At 36.6% G+C, this 19,193-nt stretch overlaps 2 protein-coding genes and 1 long non-coding RNA gene across 8 annotated transcripts in view; 1 reads left to right on the forward strand and 2 right to left on the reverse strand.

The window, feature by feature from the left end:
- Positions 1 to 1,041: 1,041 nt before the first annotated feature.
- LOC117322253 lies at positions 1,042 to 4,652 on the reverse strand. 2 transcript variants are annotated; one of them, XM_033877057.1, is made up of 3 exons: positions 2,718 to 4,652; positions 1,209 to 1,430; positions 1,064 to 1,153 (listed from the first exon to the last, which is right to left on the reverse strand). In XM_033877057.1, the coding sequence occupies exons 1-3, from the start codon at positions 4,521 to 4,523 to the stop codon at positions 1,139 to 1,141; spliced, it is 2,043 nt and encodes a 680-aa protein (XP_033732948.1). In that variant the 5' UTR covers positions 4,524 to 4,652; the 3' UTR covers positions 1,064 to 1,138. The 2 variants fall into 2 exon arrangements, with proteins under 2 accessions (XP_033732947.1, XP_033732948.1); XM_033877056.1 differs by having other exon boundaries at positions 1,042 to 1,430; positions 2,718 to 4,651.
- A 3,280-nt stretch (positions 4,653 to 7,932) lies between these two features.
- Positions 7,933 to 10,274, forward strand: LOC117322254. The gene is made up of 2 exons (XR_004531508.1): positions 7,933 to 9,819; positions 9,903 to 10,274. It is a non-coding gene; the product is annotated as an uncharacterized LOC117322254 (long non-coding RNA).
- Positions 10,275 to 11,252: 978 nt separating this feature from the next.
- The window catches only part of LOC117322251 (TBC1 domain family member 5-like), a 70,796-nt gene continuing 62,855 nt past the window's right edge, over positions 11,253 to 19,193 (reverse strand). For all 5 annotated transcript variants that reach the window (XM_033877054.1, XM_033877051.1, XM_033877053.1 and 2 more), the window contains 4 exons: positions 18,063 to 18,304; positions 17,607 to 17,706; positions 16,246 to 16,325; positions 11,253 to 13,850 (listed from right to left, as the gene is read on the reverse strand). In XM_033877054.1, coding sequence (XP_033732945.1) covers positions 13,416 to 13,850; positions 16,246 to 16,325; positions 17,607 to 17,706; positions 18,063 to 18,304 — 857 coding nt within the window. In that variant the 3' untranslated portion in view covers positions 11,253 to 13,415. The remainder of the gene's footprint in view (positions 13,851 to 16,245; positions 16,326 to 17,606; positions 17,707 to 18,062; positions 18,305 to 19,193) is intronic.

A 19,193-nucleotide genomic window follows, 5' to 3' on the forward strand; every position in this document is an offset into this window, starting at 1 on the left:
AGACATCAGTAGGTGTCCCAGATAAATAACAGACATCAGTAGGTGTCCCAGATAAATAACACAGACATCAGTAGGTGTCCCATATGAATAACACAGACATCAGTAGGTGTCCCAGATAAATAATAGACATCAGTAGGTGTCCAAGAAAAATAACACAGACATCAGTAGGTGTCCCAGATAAATAACACAGACATCAGTAGGTGTCCCTGATAAATAACAGACATCAGTAGGTGTCCCAGATAAATAATACAGACATCAGTAGGTGTCCCAGATATTTTAACACCGACATCAGTAGGTGTCCCAGATAAATAACACAGACATCAGTTGGTGTCCCAGATAAATAACAGACATCGGTAGATGTCCCAGATAAATAACAGACATGAGTAGGTGTCCCTGATAAATAACACACATCGGTAGGTGTCCCAGATAAATAACACAGACATCAGTAGGTGTCCCAGATAAATAACAGACATCAGTAGGTATCCCAGATAAATAACAGACATCAGTAGGTGTCCCAGATAAATAAGACAGACATCAGTAGGTGTCCCAGATAAATAACACAGACATCAGTAGGTATCCCAGATAAATAACAGGCATCGGTAGGTGTCCCAGATAAATAAGACAGACATCAGTAGGTGTCCCAGATAAATAATACAGACATCAGTAGGTGTCCCAGATAAATAACAGACATCAGTAGGTGTCCCAGATAAATAACACCGACATCAGTAGGTATCCCAGATAAATTTCAGACATCGGTAGTTGACCCAGATAAATAATAGGGGCATTGGTAAGTGTCCCAGATAAATAACACAGACATAAGTAGTTATTGCATTTTGGGACCAATCGGAAAACAACATGGCCGACAGGCAGCCATCTTGAGTTTTGACAATTGAAGTTTGTTATCGCTATTTCTCAGAAAGTACTAAAGGGATCTTTCTCAAATTTCATATGCAGGTTTCCCTCGGTGCCTTGTTATGCATATTGCATTTTGAGACCAATCGGAAAACAACATGGCTGACCCAATAAATTAATCAGACAAGGTTTAGGAGAAATCTTGTTTATTGTAAATATATTCTATGTTTCATCATTATTACAACATAAGAATGGAAACATTTCCTTTATTGCACTGTACAGAAGCTTATATAGCAGACATAGACAATCTCACAACTATTTGTGTCCGTACAGTCTATATAGCCGACATAGACAATCTCACAACTATTTGTGTCCGTACAGTCTATATAGACAACATAGACAATCTCACAACTATTTGTGTCCGTACAGTCTATATAGTCAACATAGACAATCTTACAACTATTTGTATCCATACAGTCTATATAAACAATTTCACGTCTATTTGTGTCCATACAGTCTATATAGACAACATAGACAATCTTACAACTATTTGTGTCCATACAGTCTATATAGCCGACATGGACAATCTCACAACTATTTGTGTCCATACAGTCTATATAGTCAACATAGACAATCTCACATCTATTTGTGTCTGTACAGTCTATATAGACAACAAAGACAATCTCAAATCTATTTGTGTCCATACAGTCTATATAGCCAACATAGACAATCTCACAACTATTTGTGTCTGTACAGTCTATATAGTCAACATAGACAATCTCACATCTATTGGTGTCCATACAGTCTATATAGACAACATAGACAATCTCACATCTATTGGTGTCTGTACAGTCTATATAGTCAACATGGACAATCTCACAACTATTTGTGTCCGTACCGTCTATATAGCCGACATAGACAATCTCACAACTATTGGTGTCCATACAGTCTATATAGCCAACATAGACAATCTCACAACTATTTGTGTCCGTACAGTCTATATAGACAACAAAGATAATCTCACAACTATTTGTGTCCATACAGTCTATATAGTCAACATGGACAATCTCACAACTATTTGTGTCCATACAGTCTATATAGACAACATAGACAAACTCACATCTATTTGTGTCCGTACAGTCTATATAGTCAACATAGACAATCTCACAACTATTTGTGTCCGTACAGTCTATATAGTCAACATAGACAATCTCACATCTATTTGTGTCCGTACAGTCTATATAGCCAACATAGACAATCTCACAACTATTTGTGTCCGTACAGTCTATATAGACAACATAGACAATCTCACAACTATTTGTGTCCGTACAGTCTATATAGTCAACATAGACAATCTCACATCTATTTGTGTCCATACAGTCTATATAGCCAACATAGACAATCTCACAACTATTTGTGTCTGTACAGTCTATATAGACAACAAAGACAATCTCAAATCTATTTGTGTCCATACAGTCTATATAGACAACATAGACAATCTCACAACTATTTGTGTCCGTACCGTCTATATAGACAACATAGACCATCTCACAACTATTTGTGTCCGTACAGTCTATATAGCCAACATAGACAATCTCACAACTATTTGTGTCCGTACAGTCTATATAGCCGACATAGACAATCTCACAACTATTTGTGTCCATACAGTCTGTATAGTCAACATAGACAATCTCACATCTATTTGTGTCCATACAGTCTATATAGACAACATAGACAATCTCACAACTATTTGTGTCCGTACCGTCTATATAGACAACATAGACAATCTCACAACTATTTGTGTCCGTACAGTCTATATAGCCAACATAGACAATCTCACAACTATTTGTGTCCGTACAGTCTATATAGACAATCTCACATCTATTTGTGTCCATACAGTCTATATAGACAACATGGACAATCTCATAACTATTTGTGTCCGTACAGTCTATATAGTCAACATAGACAATCTCACAACTATTTGTGTCCATACAGTCTATATAGACAACATAGACAATCTCACAACTATTTGTGTCCGTACAGTCTATATAGTCAACATGGACAATCTCACAACTATTTGTGTCCGTACAGTCTATATAGCCGACATAGACAATCTCACAACTATTTGTGTCCGTACAGTCTATATAGTCAACATGGACAATCTCACAACTATTTGTGTCCGTACCGTCTATATAGCCGACATAGACAATCTCACAACTATTGGTGTCCATACAGTCTATATAGCCAACATAGACAATCTCACAACTATTTGTGTCCGTACAGTCTATATAGACAACAAAGATAATCTCACAACTATTTGTGTCCATACAGTCTATATAGTCAACATGGACAATCTCACAACTATTTGTGTCCATACAGTCTATATAGACAACATAGACAAACTCACATCTATTTGTGTCCGTACAGTCTATATAGTCAACATAGACAATCTCACAACTATTTGTGTCCGTACAGTCTATATAGTCAACATAGACAATCTCACATCTATTTGTGTCCGTACAGTCTATATAGCCAACATAGACAATCTCACAACTATTTGTGTCCATACAGTCTATATAGACAACATGGACAATCTCATAACTATTTGTGTCCGTACAGTCTATATAGTCAACATAGACAATCTCACAACTATTTGTGTCCATACAGTCTATATAGACAACATAGACAATCTCACAACTATTTGTGTCCGTACAGTCTATATAGTCAACATGGACAATCTCACAACTATTTGTGTCCGTACAGTCTATATAGCCGACATAGACAATCTCACAACTATTTGTGTCCGTACAGTCTATATAGTCAACATGGACAATCTCACAACTATTTGTGTCCGTACCGTCTATATAGCCGACATAGACAATCTCACAACTATTGGTGTCCATACAGTCTATATAGCCAACATAGACAATCTCACAACTATTTGTGTCCGTACAGTCTATATAGACAACAAAGATAATCTCACAACTATTTGTGTCCATACAGTCTATATAGTCAACATGGACAATCTCACAACTATTTGTGTCCATACAGTCTATATAGACAACATAGACAAACTCACATCTATTTGTGTCCGTACAGTCTATATAGTCAACATAGACAATCTCACAACTATTTGTGTCCGTACAGTCTATATAGTCAACATAGACAATCTCACATCTATTTGTGTCCGTACAGTCTATATAGCCAACATAGACAATCTCACAACTATTTGTGTCCGTACAGTCTATATAGACAACATAGACAATCTCACAACTATTTGTGTCCGTACAGTCTATATAGCCAACATAGACAATCTCACATCTATTTGTGTCCATACAGTCTATATAGCCAACATAGACAATCTCACAACTATTTGTGTCCGTACAGTCTATATAGACAACAAAGACAATCTCACATCTATTTGTGTCCATACAGTCTATATAGACAACATAGACAATCTCACAACTATTTGTGTCCGTACCGTCTATATAGACAACATAGACCATCTCACAACTATTTGTGTCCGTACAGTCTATATAGCCAACATAGACAATCTCACAACTATTTGTGTCCGTACAGTCTATATAGCCGACATAGACAATCTCACATCTATTTGTGTCCATACAGTCTATATAGTCAACATAGACAATCTCACATCTATTTGTGTCCATACAGTCTATATAGACAACATAGACAATCTCACAACTATTTGTGTCCGTACCGTCTATATAGACAACATAGACAATCTCACAACTATTTGTGTCCGTACAGTCTATATAGCCAACATAGACAATCTCACAACTATTTGTGTCCGTACAGTCTATATAGACAATCTCACATCTATTTGTGTCCATACAGTCTATATAGACAACATGGACAATCTCATAACTATTTGTGTCCGTACAGTCTATATAGTCAACATAGACAATCTCACAACTATTTGTGTCCATACAGTCTATATAGACAACATAGACAATCTCACAACTATTTGTGTCCGTACAGTCTATATAGTCAACATGGACAATCTCACAACTATTTGTGTCCGTACAGTCTATATAGCCGACATAGACAATCTCACAACTATTTGTGTCCGTACAGTCTATATAGACAATCTCACAACTATTTGTGTCCGTACAGTCTATATAGCCGACATAGACAATCTCACAACTATTTGTGTCCGTACAGTCTATATAGTCAACATAGACAATCTCACAACTATTTGTGTCCGTACAGTCTATATAGACAACATAGACAATCTCACAACTATTTGTGTCCGTACAGTCTATATAGACAACAAAGACAATCTCACAACTATTTGTGTCCATACAGTCTATATAGTCAACATAGACAATCTCACAACTATTTGTGTCCATACAGTCTATATAGACAACATAGACAATCTCACAACTATTTGTGTCCATACAGTCTATATAGTCGACATAGACAATCTCGCGTCTATTTGTGTCCATACAGTCTATATAGTCGACATAGACAATCTCACAACTATTTGTGTCCGTACAGTCTATATAGTCGACATAGACAATCTCGCATCTATTTGTGTCCGTACAGTCTATATAGTCAACATGGACAATCTCACAACTATTTGTGTCCGTACAGTCTATATAGTCAACATAGACAATCTCACATCTATTTGTGTCCGTACAGTCTATATAGTCAACATGGACAATCTCACAACTATTTGTGTCCGTACAGTCTATATAGTCAACATAGACAATCTCGCATCTATTGGTGTCCATACAGTCTATATAGACAACATAGACAATCTCACAACTATTTGTGTCCATACAGTCTATATAGTCAACATAGACAATCTTACAACTATTTGTATCCATACAGTCTATATAGACAACATAGACAATCTCACAACTATTTGTGTCCGTACAGTCTATATAGCCGACATAGACAATCTCACAACTATTTGTGTCCATACAGTCTATATAGCCGACATAGACAATCTCACATCTATTTGTGTCCATACAGTCTATATAGTCAACATAGACAATCTCGCATCTATTTGTGTCCGTACAGTCTATATAGTCAACATAGACAATCTCACAACTATTTGTGTCCGTACAGTCTATATAGACAACATAGACAATCTCACAACTATTTGTGTCCGTACAGTCTATATAGACAACAAAGACAATCTCACAACTATTTGTGTCCATACAGTCTATATAGTCAACATAGACAATCTCACAACTATTTGTGTCCATACAGTCTATATAGACAACATAGACAATCTCACAACTATTTGTGTCCATACAGTCTATATAGTCGACATAGACAATCTCGCGTCTATTTGTGTCCATACAGTCTATATAGTCAACATAGACAATCTCGCATCTATTGGTGTCCATACAGTCTATATAGTCGACATAGACAATCTCGCATCTATTTGTGTCCGTACAGTCTATATAGTCAACATGGACAATCTCACAACTATTTGTGTCCGTACAGTCTATATAGTCAACATAGACAATCTCGCATCTATTTGTGTCCGTACAGTCTATATAGTCAACATGGACAATCTCACAACTATTTGTGTCCGTACAGTCTATATAGTCAACATAGACAATCTCGCATCTATTGGTGTCCATACAGTCTATATAGACAACATAGACAATCTCACAACTATTTGTGTCCATACAGTCTATATAGTCAACATAGACAATCTTACAACTATTTGTATCCATAGTCTATATAGACAACATAGACAATCTCACAACTATTTGTGTCCGTACAGTCTATATAGCCGACATAGACAATCTCACAACTATTTGTGTCCATACAGTCTATATAGCCGACATAGACAATCTCACATCTATTTGTGTCCATACAGTCTATATAGTCAACATAGACAATCTCGCATCTATTTGTGTCCGTACAGTCTATATAGTCAACATGGACAATCTCACAACTATTTGTGTCCGTACAGTCTATATAGTCAACATAGACAATCTCGCATCTATTGGTGTCCATACAGTCTATATAGACAACATAGACAATCTCACAACTATTTGTGTCCATACAGTCTATATAGACAACATAGACAATCTCACAACTATTTGTGTCCATACAGTCTATATAGCCGACATAGACAATCTCACAACTATTTGTGTCCATACAGTCTATATAGTCAACATAGACAATCTCACATCTATTTGTGTCCATACAGTCTATATAGCCAACATAGACAATCTCACAACTATTTGTGTCCGTACCGTCTATATAGACAACATAGACAATCTCACAACTATTTGTGTCCATACAGTCTATATAGACAATCTCACAACTATTTGTGTCCATACAGTCTATATAGCCGACATAGACAATCTCACAACTATTTGTGTCCATACAGTCTATATAGTCAACATAGACAATCTCACATCTATTTGTGTCCATACAGTCTATATAGTCAACATAGACAATCTCACATCTATTTGTGTCCATACAGTCTATATAGCCAACATAGACAATCTCACAACTATTTGTGTCCGTACCGTCTATATAGACAACATAGACAATCTCACAACTATTTGTGTCCATACAGTCTATATAGACAATCTCACAACTATTTGTGTCCATACAGTCTATATAGTCAACATAGACAATCTCACATCTATTTGTGTCCATACAGTCTATATAGACAACATAGACAATCTCACAACTATTTGTGTCCATACAGTCTATATAGTCGACATAGACAATCTCACAACTATTTGTGTCCATACAGTCTATATAGCCGACATAGACAATCTCACATCTATTTGTGTCCATACAGTCTACATAGACAACATAGACAAACTCACATCTATTTGTGTCCGTACAGTCTATATAGTCAACATAGACAATCTCACAACTATTTGTGTCCGTACAGTCTATATAGTCAACATAGACAATCTCACAACTATTTGTGTCCATACAGTCTATATAGCCGACATAGACAATCTCACATCTATTTGTGTCCATACAGTCTATATAGACAATCTCACAACTATTTGTGTCCATACAGTCTATATAGCCGACATAGACAATCTCACATCTATTTGTGTCCATACAGTCTATATAGACAATCTCACAACTATTTGTGTCCATACAGTAGGGTTTACATGGTAAACATAAACATTATACACTGCTATCCGAAAGTTCCTAGACACTTAACAGAAAACATTTAGAAATTCAGTAAATCTGATCTATTGAAATAGCTGAATACTGTAATTTTTGCCTGATAACTTGTTATTATCATATTTTTTATAGTTAATTAATGGTCAATATTTACAAATCTCCAAAATGCTACATTTTTCAATATTATGTAATTTAGAAATTTTGTTTAATTAATTAATAGCATATATTCACAGATTCAAAATAATTTTCAAAGGAATCATTCATAGAGTGTAATCTTTCGGTTCATCTTAAAAAACAGTTATTTTGTAATAGACGGGCTGTTTCAATAAAATTTGTCATTGTGACTGGCAAATTAATAATCTTCAAGAAATTAAAGTTGAAGTTTCTGATGCACTTAACCTCTATAAGTCAAAAGAGTGTGTATAGTGTTTGATGGATGGCAGTGTATATGTTAAATTGAAACAAAAATCACTAGAGGAGCTATGAGTTAATACCATTTTATTTAAATGAAACATGAAAAAAAAACATTGTCATGATTCTAGTCACAGAAAAATTTAAGTGTTGCATAACATTGTCATTAAATTAAACAGTTAGCTTTAATAAACAAAATTAACTTCATTTACAATTTCAATCTCAATAATTACCTGTGAAGAAAGTTTACCAGTAAATTATAATTACTAGTGATGAAGCCTTACCTATAACTTAATTACCTGTGATGAAAGCTTACTTGTAATTATAATTACCTGTGATGAAAGCTTACTTGTAACTATAATTACCTGTGATGAAAGCTTACTTGTAACAATAATTACCTGTGATGAAAGCTTACTTGTAACTATAATTACCCGTGATGAAAGCTTACCTGTAGCTTTATAATTACCTGTGATGAAAGCTTACCTGTAACTATATAATTAACCTTTGATAAAAGTTTACCTGTAACTTTCTAATTACCTCTGATAAAAACTTTATACCTGTAACTTTAACATTATCCTTTGATAAAAGTTTTATACCTGTAACTTTATAATTATCTGTGATGAAAGCTTATCTTTGACTAATCAATTACCTGGGATGAAAGTTTACCTGTAACTTTGTAATTAACCTGCAATAGAAACTTTAAGCCCAACGTGGAACTTTAATATACAGGTGTATTTAGCTATGATAAATTCTTACCTGTGAGGAAAAGTTTTGTTAGCAAAGCTAGCAATCATTTTCAAAAATCCCAATTGTATATATTCCATAAATTATAAAAGGCTACGTAATTGACATTTCTATTTATAAACAAACCAACATAACTATCTCAATAGGAGCTTTTTGTATATTACAAGAATCTAAATACTACAAAGTCAGATAATGGTTACAACAGTACATATCAATTACATATAAACTCCAATAATTAACACACAGCCTCATTACAACCTGTCTTCATTAAGGATCGAGGACCAATTCGGACAGGTGTGTATGGCGACTGGATAATGAAGACAAGACACCCAGAAACCAGGTGTAACTAGATAGTTTCCAGTTCACATTGGTTCAAATTTCTATTTACAGAGGAATATTTACACAGGACCTTTGAAGGTCTGGTTTATAAAGGTTTTCTGATTAGACAGGTTTAGTTTACCTAGAAATGTACAGAAATATATATACAACAGAAATTAGACGTCTGGTTTATACAGGGTTTCTGATTACACAGGTTCAGTTTACATAGAAATGTCTACAGAGGAACCTAGTAAAGGTCTGGTGTATACAGGTTTTCTGATTACACAGGTTAAGTTTACATAGAAATGTCTACAGAGGAACCTAGTAAAGGTCTGGTTTATACAGGTTTTCTGATTAGACAGGTTTAGTTTACCTAGAAATGTACAGAAATATATATACAACAGAAACTAGACGTCTGGTTTATACAGGTTTTCTGATTACACAGGTTCAGTTTACATAGAAATGTCTACAGAGGAACCTAGTAAAGGTCTGGTTTATACAGGTTTTCTGATTACACAGGTTCAGTTTACATAGAAATGTCTACAGTGGGACCTTAGGTAAAGGTCTGGTTTATACAGGTTTTCTTGATTACACAGGTTCAATTAAAAAGAAATTTAGACTGAGATAAATATAGGTCCAGTTTAAACAAGATTTTAATCAGCAGGTTTCTTAAATATCTATCTTTGGACCTAGTTATGTCTGCTTTACACAGGTTTCTAGTTATACAGGCTTAATGTATGTAGAGATGTACGCACTGTGATCAATGTTTTTAACTAGTTGGTCTGTTTTATACAGGTGTTCTGATATACAAGTTTCTTTTTAACAAAAAATACATTAAGTGGATTTTACCTTCATACAAAACTGATTTATACAGGTTTTTGACAGTACAGGTTTCTTTTAAACAGAAAATATATATGATACCACCCACCTTGGTAAAAGTCTGGTTTATACAGGTTTTTAACAGTACAGGTTTTTTTGTAAACAGGAAATATATATGATACCACCCACCTTGGTAAAAGTCTGGTTTATACAGGTTTTTAACAGTACAGGTTTTTTTGTAAACAGAAAATATATATGATACCACCCACCTTGGTAAAAGTCTGATTAATACAGGTTTCATAATACGTAAGTAAATGTATATATACATGTACACTAATTTACTTGTCTGGTTCCTACAGGTTTTCTTTTTGAACCCTTAAACAGTACACAGTGGACGGGAATTATTGACACCACTAACAAAGCAATTTTAAGGAAATGATAAATATTACATATGAAATCATGCTTGATGCCCATTATACATAATGTAATGGTTTTTAAACATTGAAAAGTTTTTCATAATAAACAAATTATTTTAATACATAGCAACAATCTAAAATACATTAAAATAAAAAAGAATCAATTCACATACCAGTAAGATAATCTCTAATTTGAAGTATATACTGTACATGTACACATTAAAGTGACATTATCACGAACGATGAATAGATTGAAGTATACATGAAAAAAATTACAATTCTCAAAACAATGGATTGAAATGAAACAACCTGAAGACTGAAAATATCATTCAGCAGTTAAAGCCAGCATATGATCAGGTTGGCACACACAGAAATACAAGACAAATTTAACTCTACCACACGTCTTAATATTTAATATATAAAGTGAAAGTAAACATTTTTTTCACATTCAATGTTCAAATGGAAGTAATTTTCTAGCTCTGTTACAGTAAATATCACTTGCTAAATAAATAATCTATAAAGAGGTGTACTAGAGGAAAAAAATTTACGTATAATATAAATATATACAAATACTTGGGGTCTAGTAATTAATAGCGATGTTATGGTCCAATATAGATACTGGATCAAGACAATAAGATGTTGGTTCTATTATACACTTATGTATACAGGTGTATCACTGTTACACAATGATACATCAGAACTAAGATACACCCTACTTCCGCAACATTCCTCTGTTTTTCCACACTCAGAAGTATTTGGTTTGGTTTGGTATATTTGGTTGAACGTCCTATTAACAGTCGGGGTCATTTAAGGACGTGCCAGGTTTTGGAGGTGGAGGAAAGCCGGAGTACCCGGAGAAAAACCACCGGCCTACCATCAGTACCTGGCAACTGCCCCACGTAGGTTCGAACTCGCAACCCAGAGGTGGAGGGCTAGTGATAAAGTGTCAGGACACCTTAACCACTTGGCCACCGCGGCCCCTCATAGAAGTAGATGCACATGAAGTTTGGTTGACCCGCATAAAGTACAAGAAATTATGATAATTAAGAGACAATCATCAGAGATGAACAGACATATGGACACACGATAGTAACATTTACCCTACGTTTTAGGAGTATAATTAACGACTGTATAGTCAATATCAGTCAACAATGACAAAATACTGAACACATTTAGGAAAGATTCCTGAAGAGACAACAACTGGATGCTTGTCGCATGCCATCAGAGCAATAAGGGTAAAATGTCTTGCCTAAGGACACAACTGTGACAGCACAGACTAATACATTTCTCAGTTTCCTAAGAAACACATGCTGATACTCGTAGGTTCAGCATCAAACCATGCACCTTGGATCTTCAACTAAGGTTACGTGGCCGACACTCTAATCGACTGAGCTATCATGACCCCCCTCACCTGAGGTTACGTGGCCGACACTCTAATCGCCTGAGCTATCACGACCCCCTCACCTGAGGTTACGTGGCCGACACTCTAATCGACTGAGCTATCATGACCCCCCTCACCTGAGGTTACGTGGCCGACACTCTAATCGCCTGAGCTATCACGACCCCCTCACCTGAGGTTACGTGGCCGACACTCTAATCGACTGAACTATCGCGACCTCCCTCACCAGAGGTTACGTGGCGGACTCTCTAATTGACTGAGCTATCACGACCCCCCTCACCAGAGGTTTCGTGGCGGACTCACTAATCGACTGAGCTATCACGACCCCTTCACCTAAGGTTACGTGGCCGACTCTCTAACCGACTGAGCTATTGTGACCCCCTCACTTGAGGTTACATGGCCGACTCTCTAACCGTCTGAGCTATCGCGACCCCCTCACTTGAGGTTACATGCTCGACTCTCTAACCGACTGAGCTATCACGACCCCCTCACCAGAGGTTACGTGGCCGACTCTCTAACCGTTTGAGCTATCGCGACCCCCTCACTTGAGGTTACATGGCCAACTCTCTAACCGTCTGAGCTATCGCGACCCCCTCACTTGAGGTTACATGGCCAACTCTCTAACCGTCTGAGCTATCGCGACCCCCCTCACCAGAGACTATGTGGCTGACTCTCTAACCGTCTGAGCTATCGCAGCTCCTTCTGACAACATAGAATAAATATCCATAAGATAAGACAATAATGAGTATAATCTTTCAATTTCAGAACCACATACACAATATTTTACTGAACATTCTTGTTCAAATTTACATACAGTATTGAACAATTTGGTATCTGATGCAAAAGGCAGTATTTGTACAAGACAACTGTGTGTTTTTTCGCCAGAGGAAATATCAATATTTAGATATTGCCCTGAATCTTTACCAGTTAAATTTTTTACTTGTGGTACTTGGAATGGCAGTATTGGGTATGAAATCCTACTACAACAGCTAAACGTTTATTTGAATTCAACTTTATCTGTATATAGCTATTACAACACTAGGAATTTGAACAGGAATGACTTGTGGATACCAGTCTCTGGTATTGATAGTTTACTATTAACTATACTAAGCTTATATTACTTTTATATACATTGTATATAACAAATGTACATGTATACACATGAAATAAATAAATAAACTGTACATATTTTTTTATGAAATCTACATCAAATTATTTCAGTCAAACTCCTATATATATGTCAATATATACTTATTGGCGTAATTTTCTACATATTTTCTAATTTTAAAGCTCCTACAACAACCGGATCAGGATACGAAATCATCCTCAGAGGACTCCCCTCTGTACAGAGGATTTGGGCTACGAATCGGCATACTCGCCGACCTGCTACTTCTATTTTCAACACAATTTGTTCGATTTCCTTCCGTAAAAGTGTTCGATTTTCCTCGATTAATTCTATAGTCACATAGTTCCACATCCTTATTGATGAATCTGTTCACAGCGCCATCTGTTGGTGAATCTGCAGCTTCCGAATTTTCCTCACTGCTCATGTAAAACATTTTCCCTTTACTACCCCTTTTCGTTCCCTGGTGTTTGTCTTCAGACAATAACTTTTTTTCCAAGTCTGACTCTGGTGAGGTTGATGGTGGTTCCTCCATGTAATGATTTTCCGTGATCTGGATGTTGTCCTCCTCGATCAGGGTCTGCGAGAACTTTAACGTTCCTTTCAGAACGTCGCGTACCTACAACATACAACATTGACATCAAAAGTCAAAATCCAAAACTATACAACCAAACATTAATTACAAAATTTGATCATTGTAATCCATTAAAATGATCTGAATTTCGTTATTTAAACATCAAACTGTAACCAGATGCTAGTAGGGCGACATGAATATATATGTCACCTAAATTGTATTCAAAATGACTATTTACATTGTACCTACCATCATCTGGTGACAGTTAAATGCTTATATTTGTATTCACAAAGGTTTTTTTTTGTGTGTTATTAATGTGAATGAATTCTGAACTATAACTTATCTTAGCAAACACTTTCAAAACTTCAATACAAGTAAAAGGTAAACCACAAATAAGATGAACCTACGTACTGTATACCCCAAGTAAGAAGCTCAAGTGATAAGAAGAGCAGCAGATGAGGCCCAGGTAAAATTTTTCTTAGAAGTAGGTCAAAGGTCAATATGAAGGTCAGATCGAGTGACCTATATTTGGTACATGGCACACCACTTCACCTACGTGAGCCCATGACCTAAGTATGAAGTTCCAGTGACCATTAGTGTAAGAGATAGGGCCCAAGCAAACTTTTTCTTTGATGTAGGTCAAAGGTCAAAATGTAGGTCAGAGTGACCTACCCGGAAAACTCATAAAATTCAGATAAAGGCAACAATCTGAGGCTGTTGGAAAGAGTACAAGAAGGAATTAAATATGTTTGATGGTTATTAGCTCACCTGGACCGAAGGTCCGGTGAGCTTATGCCATGGCGCGGCGTCCGTCGTCCGTCCGTCAACATTTGCTTTAAATCGCTACTAGTCATAAAATATTTAGTGGATTTTAACCAAATTTGGTCAGAAACATCCTGGGAGAAGGGAAACAGATTTTGCATAAATTGTGACTCTGACCCCCAAGGGGCCAGAGGGGCGGGGCCCAATAGGGGAAATAGAGGTAATTCCTTTAAATTGCTACTAGTCATAAAGTTATGAAGGGATTTTAACCTAATTTTGTCAGAAACATCCTTGGGGGAAGGGGAACAGATTTTGCATAATTGGTGACTCTGACCCCCGAGGGGCCAAATGGGCAGGGCCCAATAGGGAAAGTAGAGGTAATTCCTTTAAATCACTACTTGTCATAAAGTTATGAATGGATTTGAACCCAATTTAGCCAGAAAAATGCTTGGGGGAAGGGAAAGAGATTTTGCATAAGTGGTGACTCTGACTCCCAAGGGGCCAGAGGGGCGGGGCCCAATAGGGGAAATAGAGGTAATAATAGTAATACAGTTATTAATTGATTTGAAATTATTTTGGTCAGAAATATCCTTGGGGGAAGGGGAACAGATTTTGTGTAAATGGTGACTATGATCCCAAAGGGACTAAAGGGGCGGGGCCCAACTGGGGAAATAGAGGCAATTCCTTTAAATCACTACTTGTCAAAGTTATGAATGGATTTTAGATTTTGCATAAATGGTTGCTGTGACCCTCAATTCCATAACCATGTATAGCATCACTGGAGGTTAACGGATAAACACAATTCTGATGTAAAAATAGGCCCAAGGATCTTTCCCCACCCTAAGGGACTTAGTTTCTTTAAACATAATCATGTTGTAAAAATAATCCTTGAGGTCTTTCAGACCCTTAGATAGTCTGGACTTCGTTATGTCGTTAAAGCAGTTGAGATCCCCACACCCTAACCATATAAAGCTACATATTAACGAATTGAACATGAACATTATTTTGACTTTTGGTCAAATCCAACCAGGTGGGCGATACATGCCCCATGGGCCTCTTGTTAATCTTGACAGCCCTTTTTTGTGATTTAAAAATCTTCTCAGTGTACATTTAATTGCTAGGAATACACCACACACTTTAACAATATATGTGGAAAGACAGTACTCTGATAAACGTTTTAGTATCTAACTGTCAGACGTTAATTGCTGGAGTCGTCTCGGTTCACCAACATTTTCTGATAATTTATTACAAGCACGATGAATGTGCCTGCGCAATCTTTGTTTACCTAAATATATTGACCTGGAGTTGATTCGCAAAGTTCAGGTTCATTTAGTCTTCACATTTCGCTAGCGATATGCATTTCTCATATTGTATGCATGTTGAAAAACATCTACTGAATATATTTTAACATTCTCGGTAAAACTATTAAATAAAATGAAGATATTTTTGCAAGTAAATCATTTGAAGCGTAAGGCCATGGCGGCAGCCATATTTCATTGAAACAGGAAGTAGGTGGCGTTTGGTGAATGTGGTTACCAAATATGGTTATATTTCTGAGTCTAGTTCTGGATTGCAATAATCAAACATTAATGTTCGTTTAAAATTAATTTTTTTTTTTTTTTAAGATGCAATTAAACATGATGATTATTAGTGTTAAATAAACCATTATGAGACTGACCTGTTTGATACCTGCGATGGCTAGGAGGATTTCGTCTTCTCCCTGTATATCCTGCTGAAGTAGCTCATGCTGGAGTCGGGCTGTAAACAGGTAAACAAAACCTCAGGTAAAATTCCTGATGATGTTGAGAATGATCTGGTACATTTAACATTGCCTCACCTACTGCTAGGTCATTCAATACCACAAACACCAAGTTACAGTGACAAGGATGAAATGTAGTCCAGACCAACTTCTACTTTGATGTAGGTCACAGTGATCTACTATTGGTACCTCCTCACCCAAGTGGGCCGTACTCTAAGTATTAAGTTACAGCCTCACCCAGGTGAGGCCAAACTCCAAGGATTAAGTTACAGTGACAAGGATGAGAATCAGGGTTCATACGGATTTTGTCAAACCAAATTCAAGGCCTTTTCAAGGCTTTTTCAATGTCTTAATTAAATATTCAAGGCCCATTTTACCTGTCATCTAAGTCATCTTGAGAAGGAACAAGAGAACAAAAAGGCAACTTATAACTATCCACTTGATCAAAATACAACTTGACCTGGTAATTATTAACGTCTGTAGGGGAGGCGACATGGACAAAGTTGAATCCAAATGATCAGTGGTCAGGGTTTCACTTACCTAATGAAACCTTAATACTCAAGGCTTTTTCAAGGCTGTAAACCAATTTTCAAGGCTTTTCAAGGCCCAAGGTGAAATTCAAGGCTTTTCAAGGCCCAAGGTGAAATTCAAGACTTTCTCAAGGCCCGTGCTAACCCTGGAGATGTAGCCCAGACAAACTTTTACTTTGATGTAGGTCACAGTGATCTACTATTGACCTCACCCAGGTGAGCCCGTACACTAAGTATTAAGTTACAGTGACAAGGAGTGTAGTGTTTGTTTGTTTGTTTTTGTTTAACGTCCTATTAACAGCCAGGGTCATTTAAGGACGTGCCAGGTTTTGGAGCCAGAGGAAAGCCGGAGTACCCAGAGAAAAACCACCGACCTACGGTCAGTACCTGGCAACTGCCCCACGTAGGTTTTGAACTCGCAACCCAGAGGTGGAGGGCTAGTGATAAAGTGTCGGGACACCTTAACCACTCGGCCACCGCGGCCCCGAGTGTAGTGTAGATAGAGGAGAGACAAGACAAGGTGCAGAACAATGAACATAACACAAACTACAGCCAAGGTCCGGTGGAGCACTAATAATGAAACAAAATTTAAACTTATATCAATTAATCTCATTAACCTGCATGGAAGTGCACAGGGTTTTTTTGATTTGGGAGAAACCCAGATTATATACGTGTATGTTTACAGGCGAGATGCCACAGCGAGAGAGGATATGATTTTATGTCCGATCAATGGGCGGACTGGTCACTTACCTATATGGACATCTAGTTTACTTGCACAGTAGTTACACATGGTGTCTTTCTTGGAGAGCTGGCTCTGAAGTTCCCCGATCTGGTATTCATAATCCTGTTCCTGTCATACCGATCATACAAATTTATACTTGATAGAAGCAACTACATTTCTGGCGATATAATTTTCAATAAAATATTGATAATTTCTTATATTTTACTGATAAAAATGATTAATTAATAAATAGTTATTGGATGAAAAACCAATTCATATCCTAACTCTTTACACAAATTCTAATTTTAACTTAATTTTCGACAAATCTAAGATTTGTACCAAGTACTGTTCATATTTCAGGCAATAATTTTGATTTAAATTTTAACTTAATTTTCGACAAATCTAAGATTTGTACCAAGTTCTGTTCATATTTCAGGCAATAATTTTAATACACTACAGCTGAAAGAAGAGAGATCATCCCTAACCTCTTTGGCCGCCTTCTTGCCTTTCTTGCGTGCCCGCGGCAGGGTGGCAAACTGTGACACACTGCCGTTGGCAGAGTCGGCATCATCAGGCGTGTAGGCCATGGGACTATTGTCCATAGACCGATTACGCGTGTCCATCCGAGCAAGGCTGGCCGGTGATGGGGTGGAACGAAACACCGAGTCTTCCACTTGTGATAGACTTGCCGACGATCCTCGTTTCTTTTGTGGGTACTGGGGGCTCGCTGTGGGGCACGAAAATAGGTACTGGGTGAACGGTAACATCCGTATATGTACTCTATATAATATAAATCAATACACATGTATTTTCAATAGATCTTAATGTCCGTTTTTTTTTATTTCATAGAAATAAGCCAATTACATTTATGAACAGATCAATGTGTTAACATACAAGTATTTTATACATTTGTCAAATACAACAAAGTTTCGCCACAAAATCTTCTGATTTTTGCCAGAAACCAGATGACAACTGTAATACAATGCTAGCAGTATATTGTAGAAGCTGCTGAATCCAGAGATGGAATAAAAGCACCTATTTAAGTTATTTCTGCTAAAAGCTGTTATATTTCCTAGCAACCAGGAAAGGAAGGAAGCAGGATTTCTGAACCGAATTCAACATAAGCTTATTTTAGCTCTTCTCAAACAATATAATTTCTATACTTAATTAGAACAATCAAATTTGGTGATCAACTGCTTGATCAAAAGTTCTACAGAAATCCGTACAAACACAAAAGTCTGAGAAACTATGATCAAATTAGGGGTGAAGGTAATTTTGGTTTGAGAAATAGCAAAAAACACCTTTCAAAACAGACATCAAACTAATCCGAAATTTTGTAGAAATCTTCATAGAATAATACACTTCAACACTTTGTCTGCTCATTCGATCAGAAATTTTGTTTCATTCAAGATCTTTTACTTGTTTTTGGGACTTTTTTCAGAATCAAAGCTGGGACAGTGAGAAATGCGAGTCTGTAGAATCATAATAGTCATGTCACCACAACTGTACACGGTAGACAGGCAATCATAACAGAGCAGAATGACAGATCTGACTTTAGTTATGACATCAAATAAGAACCCGAACCTTGAAAATTCCTACGTACAAAGTAAATAATG

The sequence above is a fragment of the Pecten maximus genome, chromosome 2 (genome assembly GCF_902652985.1).
Source record: "Pecten maximus chromosome 2, xPecMax1.1, whole genome shotgun sequence".
In the NCBI taxonomy this organism is placed as follows: Eukaryota; Metazoa; Mollusca; class Bivalvia; order Pectinida; family Pectinidae; genus Pecten; species Pecten maximus.